Source organism: Triticum aestivum, chromosome 1D (genome assembly GCF_018294505.1).
Source record: "Triticum aestivum cultivar Chinese Spring chromosome 1D, IWGSC CS RefSeq v2.1, whole genome shotgun sequence".
NCBI lineage: Eukaryota > Viridiplantae > Streptophyta > Magnoliopsida > Poales > Poaceae > Triticum > Triticum aestivum.
This window is the reverse complement of record NC_057796.1, coordinates 14,153,912-14,164,001: the sequence shown is the minus strand read 5'-3', so window position 1 is coordinate 14,164,001 and position 10,090 is coordinate 14,153,912. Positions and strand designations below refer to the sequence as shown.

Genomic DNA, 10,090 nt, shown 5'->3' with positions numbered 1-10,090 from the left:
TTGATATTATTGTAATACCCACAAGCATATGTTCCTCTCCCATAATAATTTTTAGTACCATCATGAATGAATTCAACAATATAACTATCACATAAAGCATTCTTCTCATGATCCACATGCATAGAAATTTTATTACTCTCCACATGAGCAAATTTATTCTCATGAATAGTAGTGGGAGCAAACTCAACAAAATAACTGTCATGTGATTGAAAATTAAAATCTTGATGACAAGTTTCATGGTTATCATTATTCTTTATACCATACATATCATCACCATAATCTTCATAGATAGCAACTTTGTTGTCATAATCAATTGAAACCTCTTCCAAAATAGTGGATTATCCAAATCCACTTTCATCGATATAATCATCATAAATAGGAGGCATGCTTTCATCATAATAAAATTTCTCATTAAAACTTGGGGGACTGAAAATGTCATCTTCATCAAACATTGCATCCCCAAGCTTATGGCTTTGCATATCACTAGCATCATGGATATTCAAATAATTCATACTAAGAACATTGCAATCATGCTCATCATTTATGCCAAGAATTTTATAGAATTCTTCTTCTATCAATTCAGCACAATTTTCATTTCCATCATTTTCAAGAAAGACATTATAAAGATGAATAATATGATGCAACATCAATTCCATTTTCTTAGTTTTCTTTTATAAACCAAACCAGTGATAAAACAAGAAACTAAAAGATTCGATTGCAAGATCTAAAGATATACCTTCAAGCACTCACCTCCCCGGCAACGGCGCCAAAAAAGAGCTTCGTTTACGGGATGTGAGTGCCGCTTACCTAACCTCCTTGGCAACGGCGCCAGAAAAGACCTTGATGTCTACTACACAACTTTATTCTTGTAAACTCGTGTTGGACCTCCAAGCGCAGAGTTTTGTAGGAGAGTAGCAATTTTCCCTCAAGTGGATGATCTAAGGTTTATCAATCCGTGGGAGGTGTAGGATGAAGATGGTCTCTCTCAAACAACCCTACAACCAAATAATAAAAAGTCTCTTGTGTCCCCAACACACCAAATACAATGGTAAATTGTATAGGTGCACTAGTTTGGCGAAGAGATGGTAATAAAAGCGTAGTAATGATAGTTGATATTGATTTTTGTGATAGGAACAATAAAAAACCAGCAAGGTAGAAATTGATAAAACAAAGCACGAAGGGTATTGCAATGCTTGAAAATGAGGCCTAGGGTCCGTACTTTCGCTAGTGCAATCTCTCAACAATGCTAAACTAATTGGATCATATAATCATCCCTCAACGTGCGATGAAGAATCACTTCAAAGTTCTTATCTAGCGGAGAACATAACAAGAATTTTTTTGTAGGGTACGAAACCACCTTAGATTTATTCTTTCCATTCGATCTATTCAATAGTTCGTACTAAAATAACACAAAATTATTCTTTCCGTTCAATCTATCCAAGAGTTCGTACTAAAATAACACCATATGATACGCATCAACCAACTCTAATGTCACCTAGATACTCCAATGTCACCACAAGTATCCATGAGTTAATTATACGATACACATCAAACAATTTCAGATTTATAATACTAGATCCAACACAAAGAACCTCAAAGAGTTCCCGAAGATTTCTACCAGAGAAACAAAGACGAAAACATGCATCAACCCATATGCATAGATTACCCCAATGTCACCTCGGGAATCCATGAGTTGAGTGCCAAAACATATACCAAGCGAATCAATATGATACCCCATAGTCGCCACAGATATTCATAGCAAGACATACATCAAGTGCTCTCAAATCCATAAAAATATTCAATACAATAAAACGAAATCTCAAAGGGAAAACTCAATTCATCACAACAAGATAGAGAGGGAGAAACACCATATGATCCAACTATATTAACAAAGCCCGCGATACATCAAGATCGTGTCATCTCAAGAACACGAGAGAGAGAGATTAAACACATAGCTACTGGTACAGACCCTCAGCCCCGAGGGTGGACTACTCCCTTCTCATCGTGGTGGCCGCCGGGATGATGAAGATTGCCACCGACGAAGATTCCCCTCCGTCGGAGTGCCGGAACGGGGTCAAGATTGGTTTTTCGTGGCTACAGAGGCTTGCAGCGGCGTTACTTCTGATCTAGGGTTACCCCGAGGATTTTTGGAATATTTGACAATTTATAGGGCGAAGAGGCGGTGTGGGAGGCCACCGAGGTGGGCACAACCCACCAGGGCGCGCCTGGGCACCCAGACGAACCCAGGTGGGTCGTGCCCCCCTCCGGGCACCCCCCGGGTACTTCTCTGGCAATCCTGGGTGTTCTGATTCATAAAAATTCTCCAAAAAGTTTCGCTGTGTTTGAAATCCGTTTGATATTGATATCATGCGAAGTAAAAAACAAGGAAAAAACAACAATTGGCACTGGGCACTACGTCAATAGGTTAGTCGCAAAAATGATATAAAGTTGCTACAAAATGATTGCAAAACATCGAAGAATGATAATATAATAGCATGGAACCATCAAAATTATAGATACATTGGAGACGTATCAGCTGGCTGGCGGCGTCGCGGTGTTCAACGCGGTGGGGGGAAGAAGAACTGAGATTGGAAAACGCTAAGTGTGTTGGTGGTCTGCTCGGAGATTACCGCCATGGCATTCCTTGGCCCCTCCAAGTCCCATTTGGATTCGCTGGTCGGACATGCGCTCTTTGGCGATGGCGCGGCCACTGCCATCATCGGCACCGACCCCGACGTGCCCTTCGAGAAGCCACTCTTCCAGCTGGTATCAGCGAGCCAGACCATCCTGCCCGACTCCGAGGGTGCCATCAACGGCCACCTTACAGAGGCAGGGCTCACCATCCACCTTCTCAAGGACGTGCCCGGGCTCATCTCCGAGAACATCGAGCAAGCGCTCGAGGACGCCTTCAAGCCTCTGGGCATCCACGACTGGAACTCCATCTTCTGGATTGCACACCCTGGCGGGCCGGCAATCCTAGACATGGTTGAGGAGAAAGTTGGCCTTGACAAGGAACGCATGCGCGCCAGCCGAGAGGTCCTGTCGGAGTACGGCAATATGTCCAGCGCATGTGTCCTCTTCGTCCTCGACGTGATGTGTAAGACCTCTTCCCAGGATGGCCAAGCAACCACTGGAGAGGGTAAGGAGTGGGGTGTCCTCTTCGGCTTTGGCCCCGGCCTCACCGTCGAGACGCTCGTCCTCTACAGCGTCCCGATCACAGCCACTACATGATCGATCTGCAAACGACACTTTATTATTTATTTGCCAACAACATAAAATCACCAGTACTACAAGTGGTTACGAGAGCGACGGTGTGATGGCTGTTGTGAGTTTCCTTTATCACTGGTTTTCAATTTTTGTTGTGTTTCTACTGTAAGAATTCATATGCGTTTTCCTCCCCAAACCCTGTTGTATGTGCTCCTGATGTACCTCGTGTATTTTAGTAACGTTCAACATTATGTTTCTTATTAGTAATTTTATGTAATGTATGGGTTGCAGTGTCTACATCCTCAAACATGTACGGTTCAGTTGCCTGTCTCTTTTCCCTCTCATCATGATCATTGAGCTTCTTAACCATCTATTTACTTTTGCCACAATTACTGCATACTAGTTATTAACCCCTTAGTGTTTTCGGTTTTCAAATATAGGGACATTCAAGACACTATTTTGATCAGCGTAATAGTATTTAATTTCTGATTTTGTATAAATAAAAGGATCGAGTTAAATAGCTCCAACCATTTATGATTGTACTGTTTGCATGTATACTCTTTTCCAACCATCAATCGAGACACAAATATTTTTCACCCCAGGAACATTATGTTTATAATAAATGTAACAATGTTCCATATTCATGAAGGTTGCTTGTGTATTGGTGGCTGTAGTTTTGCAAATGCAAAATTTGGTGGATGTATCATTTGTTATCCTTTTTTCGACAAATTATGACGGAGTTTGGTGTTATGGTTTAGAGATGTTGAGCATGCTCTCGATAACATCTTTACTGTTATCTTTAAGATGATGTCATTTTTAAAATCAAATTTACATAAGATATTCATGCAAAGTGTTCTATAGGGAGTACATGTGGGCATTCATTTCCCCTGGTAATAAATAGTGAATCCATGAACTTTATTCATTCTGTCTGAAAAAATGCGATATTGGAACCATTTATATTAAATGAAAATATATTGTCATTTTTTAGAGTTTTTTTGTTAAAATTCATCAGATAGGGGACCTGATTTTTTATGATTAAATTTCTATGAAAAACCTATTGAGTTAAAGCAGGGAATTCTAGTTATTTTCCATTCAAAACACACAAGTCATATCGGTTCATGACATGGATAATTGTGTGTGTGCATGAGATCTTTCTCACAAATTATAAATGGAAAGCTGAATATTGTAACCTTGTAGCGGTATATTAGCATGGAAATTTGAGCACATGATGATTTTAGTACAATTTGCACTATTCTCCTATCAATGGCATAAGTAGATATATGTGTAGTTATCATACCTTGTGCCAAAGTATCGGCAAATCCCACGCGCTGCAGTCAATGAACCAACTAAATATAGTAACATGTCATCACCAGCCATATATGTGCTTCATACAAAAAGCAGTAAATTAAGTGACCAATTTGCCCAACCCAAATCTAAAGCTCACGCAAGATAATAATCAAACCACCGACTTGTTCATTTGAAATGATATCATGCCAACTTTCAACCTTTTCAGAGTTCATTTGAAATGCTTTTCAATTTTAGGGTCTTATAGCTCAAAATAATTAGTAAATGCATGAAAAATAACAAATGAAGTCAGAAAGGATTGAAAAATGATGATGTGGCTTTGAATGGTGCATTTTGAACACATAAAAAGTCAGGAGTTCAAATTAGGTTTAAAAAATGAAATCCCTTTGTAACACACGAGTTTCCGGATGATATCCTGATACTTTGAAAGAGATTGTCCGTTTTGTACACGAAGTGCATCCAGTTTTTGCCGTAACCCTCTCAACTTTCTTGCACATGCTATGTGGATGAAATGATGATATCATGCCAACTTTCAACCTTTTCAGAGTTCATTTGAAATGCTTTTCAATTTTAGGGTCTTATAGCTCAAAATAATTAGTAAATGCATGAAAAATAACAAATGAAGTCAGAAAGGATTGAAAAATGATGATGTGGCTTTGAATGGTGCATTTTGAACACACAAAAAGTCAGGTGCTCAAATTAGGTTTAAAAAATGAAATCCCTTTGTAACAGACGAGTTTCCGGATGAAATCCTGATACTTTGAAAGAGATTGTCCGTTTTGTACACGAAGTGCATCCAGTTTTTGCCGTAACCCTCTCAACTTTCTTGCACATGCTATGTGGATGAAATGATGATATCATGCCAACTTTCAACCTTTTCAGAGTTCATTTGAAATGCTTTTCAATTTTAGGGTCTTATAGTTCAAAATAATTAGTAAATGCATGAAAAATAACAAATGAAGTCAGAAAGATTTGAAAAATGATGATGTGGCTTTGAATGGTGCGTTTTGAACACACAAAAAGTCAGGAGTTCAAATTAGGTTTAAAAAATGAGATCCCTTTGTAACACACGAGTTTCCGGATTAAATTTAAACTATTCAAATTTGGAAACTAATGGATTAACAGAAAGTTTATAATTATTCTGAGCTAAAAGCAAAAAGAATAAAAAAATAAAGCAAAAATCAAAAGAAAATAAATAATTCAAAAAACAAAAAAATACTGGAAAAAATAAAAAAATGCCGCCTAATGGGCCACACAGCCTGCATACGACTAGAAACCCATCTGCACATGGGCCAGGATGCAGGCCCGCAGGCCCAATAGGCCCAACATGGCAATGACAAAGGTAGGCATGTATAATGCCTGCATATTAGAGAGGAGCTCAGCACCTGAGCTGCAGCGCAGCTTGTAAATAGGTGCTGAGCTTTCTCAGCTAGCGAGGTGGGACTAAACTTCCCACCGCATCGCGCCAGCACATTAGTCCCGGTTGGTGGCTCCAACCGGAACCAATGCTCCCCTTTGGTCCCGGTTGGTGCCACCAACCGGGACCAAAGCCCTCTGCTTCCCGCCCTTTGCGCTGGTGAAAAGAGGCCTTTAGTCCCGGTTGGTGGCACCAACCGGGACCAAAGGGTGGGTATTGGTTCCGGTTGGAGCCACCAACCGGGACCAAAGCCTTTGCTATATAAGTAGCACTTTGGAAATTTTCTGATTTCCATCGCCAGTGTCCCCCCGCCCGACGACGCCGCGAGCTCGATCTACGCCGCCAGGCTGCCCCGTTGTCGTCGCCGTCGCCCGTGCCCCCGAGCCCACGCCATCGCCCGTCGCCGTCGTCCTCCGCCCCCCCCCCCGCCGCCGTCGCCGTCGGCCTCCGCCGCGCGCCCCCGAGCCGTTGCCCCGTATACGTCACCGTCGCCGCCCTCCGCCCCCGGCCCGCCACGGTCGCCGTCGCCCTCCGCCACCCTCTGAGCGCCGCCCCGATCCCCTCCTCCTCCTCCCTGTAATGGCCGCCGCCGCTGCCGCCGCGCCCCCTAGCTATAGTACTAATTAGATGTGTAGTTAATTTAGTTAATTTAGTTGTGTAATTTAGTTGTATAATTTAGTTGTGTACTAATTAGATTTGTAGAGATTCAAGTTAGATGTGTAGTTAATTTAGTTGTTGTAATTTAGATGTATTAATTTAGATGTGTAGTTTAGATTTTTCATATTTACAAGTCATTTATGTATGTTCATATTTAGAAGAAAAAGAAGGAGAGAAAAAAGGAAAATAAGAAGAGGAAGAAGGAGAAGAAGAAGAAGAATAAGAAGAAGAGGAGAGGAAGTAGAGGAGAAATAAATAAGAAGATGAAAAAGAAGAAAAAAAGAGTAGAAGAAGAAGAAATAGAGGAGAAGAAGAAGAAATAGAATAATATATTATTCTATTTCTTCTTCTTCTCCTCTATTCTTTCTTCTTCTCCTCTTTTTTTCTTTTTTTTCTTCGATCTCCTCCTCTATTCCTTTCTTCTTCTCCTCTTTTTTTTCGTCTTCTTCCTCTTCTTATTTTTTATCGGGTATGTCGTTGTCGATATATGTACCCCCCTCCCCGATAACTTTTAGTAAGTACTACTTAGAAAGTGTTTAACAGAATTAGTTAGAAAAATAATAGAACTAGTTAAATTACTAGCTAGTTTATTTGTAGTAAGTACTACTTTATTCTATTTATAGTAAGGAAATTAATAGAACTAGTTTGTTTTTTTAGTTAAAGCAATTATTCCCGCATCGACGTCGACGATGCCTATCCCGCATCCTCGTCGTCGACTATGCCTATCCCGCATCCTCGTCGTCGACTATGCATATCCCGCATCCTCGTCGTCGACTCGGCAGAGAAGGCCGGCTTGATCAGAGGGGCCATGTCCGGGACTGGGCTCCGCCGGGCTGGTTTTGGGAGGTGCTACCTTCCGGTGGGCGTAGGTTGGTGAGGAACCAACCCGTCGTTGACCAGGTCCTTGTTTGGTGGCGCTCGCGTGGGCCAGTGACGGTGCCGAGGCTTCCGGACACCGCGGAGGTGGTACGTCACCGTGTCAGCGAGGAGGACCAGCACGTCCGTCGCTACATGGTTGCGTTGGAGGGCAGGTTCGACAATACCTGGCAGGTTCTTCAGGGATCTCACTGGAGCTATGATCCTGTGATGGTTCCGTCCCTTTGGGTGTCCACCGCCCGTGCCGATGTCCGTCGGGCGCTACTGTTCTAGCTGTACTAGCGATGCTATATGTATGATAGTATTCGAGGTGTATTAGTGATAATATTCGGTGATGTACGGACGCATGGAGATGATGTAGTTTTGCTTATAATTGAATGCATCCTAATTTGAATACTACTTTATTTTGTGATTTGATTTTGCTTATTGAATGCTCAAAGGGGAAAACTACTCCGATCCTAGTTTGAATGCTAAAATTGGAGAGCACTATGATTAGTTGATAGCTTATAGGGTTTTTGTTTTCGCAGAAATCTAGGAGCCCCCCGGCCCCTCCATCATCCCCGCCGTCGTCCCCGTCACCGCCCCCTCCGACATCGAGGTGAGACCAGCCAAATCGTCTTTTAGAAAGATAATTAAACGATATTTCGGGTTGACTGTAAGTCTGTCGAGTCTCCACCATATATGAGAGGACGAAGAATCCCGACTGTTGTCGTGGGGGTAGCTTCTCCTTCGTTCCCGTGTGCTAGACAATTTGGTGTAATGCACTCGAGAACGAAAGGAGGAGCTACCATCACCGACGGTCGCAAATGTCAAAGAGGAATCAGTGAGGGAGAGTTCCACCATATATATATGAGAGGACGAAGAATCCCGGCTGTTGTTGCGGGGGTCGCTTCTCCTTTGTTCCCGTGTGCTAGCTAGACATTTTGGTGTAATGCAGACGGGGACAAAGGGAGGAGCGACCATCACCAACGGTCGAATGTATACACCACGTGAGCTGAGAGTTTTCAAGAAAAGACTCGACAAACCGATAGTCAACCCGTGATGAATAATAATGATCTAACTTAGGTTTTTTAGTACATATATTTAATTATAGATGTTTAATATTTGAATTATATATGAACATAGGAAATGTCGTACTCGGACGACAAAAGTCTCCCGGGGGAGTGCGACTGGTGCCACGACGACCGAGGTCAGTGCGACAGGCCTCACCTGTCGAAGATCGGCGCTTCAGTATTAAGCTGGAGGAGACGTTCGATGTTGAAACGGTACGCAACGACGACAAGTGTTATTTTTTCGTAATTAAGCACGACTTCAACTATTTCAACATGTACTTTTCATCTTTTACAATTCGGCTAGCTTATCCCATGCCATGCAAGACGCTACGTCTTGGAGAGGATGGGTTTTGAAGACCATGAAAGTATGGAAACAAAGAAAATTCACCTAAGGACCCATCATGATATAGATTTTGAAGTAAAGCTGTATAATTCTGAGAGCGTAACCCATTTTGGTTGCAAAAATTGGGAAGCATTTTGCAAGATGTATGGTTTTGATGAGGGTATGCTTGTCACCATGGATCTTGGTGATCCTGACATCGAGCAAGACAATATGGACATTTGGGTCCTTGTTGATACGCCTCCAATTCTACCGCTATGTGAGTTTCTCAAACATAGTTATTAGCTAATTTATATTGTTCATTTCAAAATAGTTGACAACTTATTTTCATTGACAGCTTATTTTGATTGTTCAAAAAATGTGCGGAACATGGTAGACAGAACCTACTACACCGATGGCTCTGAGTTAACTTATAAGGAGAAAACTCATCTGGTCGGATTTTGTACTGATATTGAGAATTACAATATCTACAATCAAACTCCTCATCATTATGGTCCTCCATACGTGCCACTAGTGCACGTGTTGAACTACGGTAACTACTATGGAGATACCCTGGTAAGATTTCTTACTATTACGACATCCGTGCATATTTTGCACAGTTCTAAAACTAGTGCATTATCATTGCTAACTATGAAGTTATTACTATGTTTTTCAACAGATAATCCCGGAGGATTGTGTGCCTCATTTGATGTATCAGAATGGTAGGCTTGATGTTTTGAATATACAACCAGGTCATCCTACGAATCTCAACTGTCCATACCGGATTTCTAAAAGAAGTGGAGACATGCAAATCAAAGAATGGAAAAAATGTATGGACAGTCGCAAGGAGCTTCTTGGAAGCAAAAGGAAGCGAGGCGCAAGAATTGGAGACAGGATGATCTCCATTCTCCATAATGGAGAGTCAGGGTCTATATTGTTTTATGCTATTTTACCTTAAAGAGGGTATTTCGGTCCTACCTAATACTGATGATCATGTGCTAAGAACAATTAAGTAGGGTTGGTTCGATGACTGTGAGGATGATGATCGTATGACTTGTTATTAATAACGAGTAGAAGTTGTATGATGATGATTAGTAGGACTTGTTATTATATATGATGATGCATGATGTGTGCATGAAGAGTTATTATATATCAGCGGGTGAAATGAACATGGATTGGATTGAAGTGAAGGCAACATGCATGTGGTGCGTGTCGAAAGTAGTACAATCCAAACTTGATCAAGTCCGGATTAGTATT

General features: G+C 41.6%; 1 protein-coding gene across 1 annotated transcript; it reads left to right on the top strand.

Moving 5' to 3' along the window:
- Window positions 1-2,610: 2,610 nt before the first annotated feature.
- On the top strand, window positions 2,611-3,231 carry LOC123157050 (chalcone synthase 2-like). Its single transcript, XM_044575287.1, has one exon. It carries the CDS (start codon window positions 2,635-2,637, stop codon window positions 3,229-3,231), a length of 597 nt encoding a protein of 198 aa, XP_044431222.1. The 5' UTR covers window positions 2,611-2,634.
- Window positions 3,232-10,090: the final 6,859 nt, after the last annotated feature.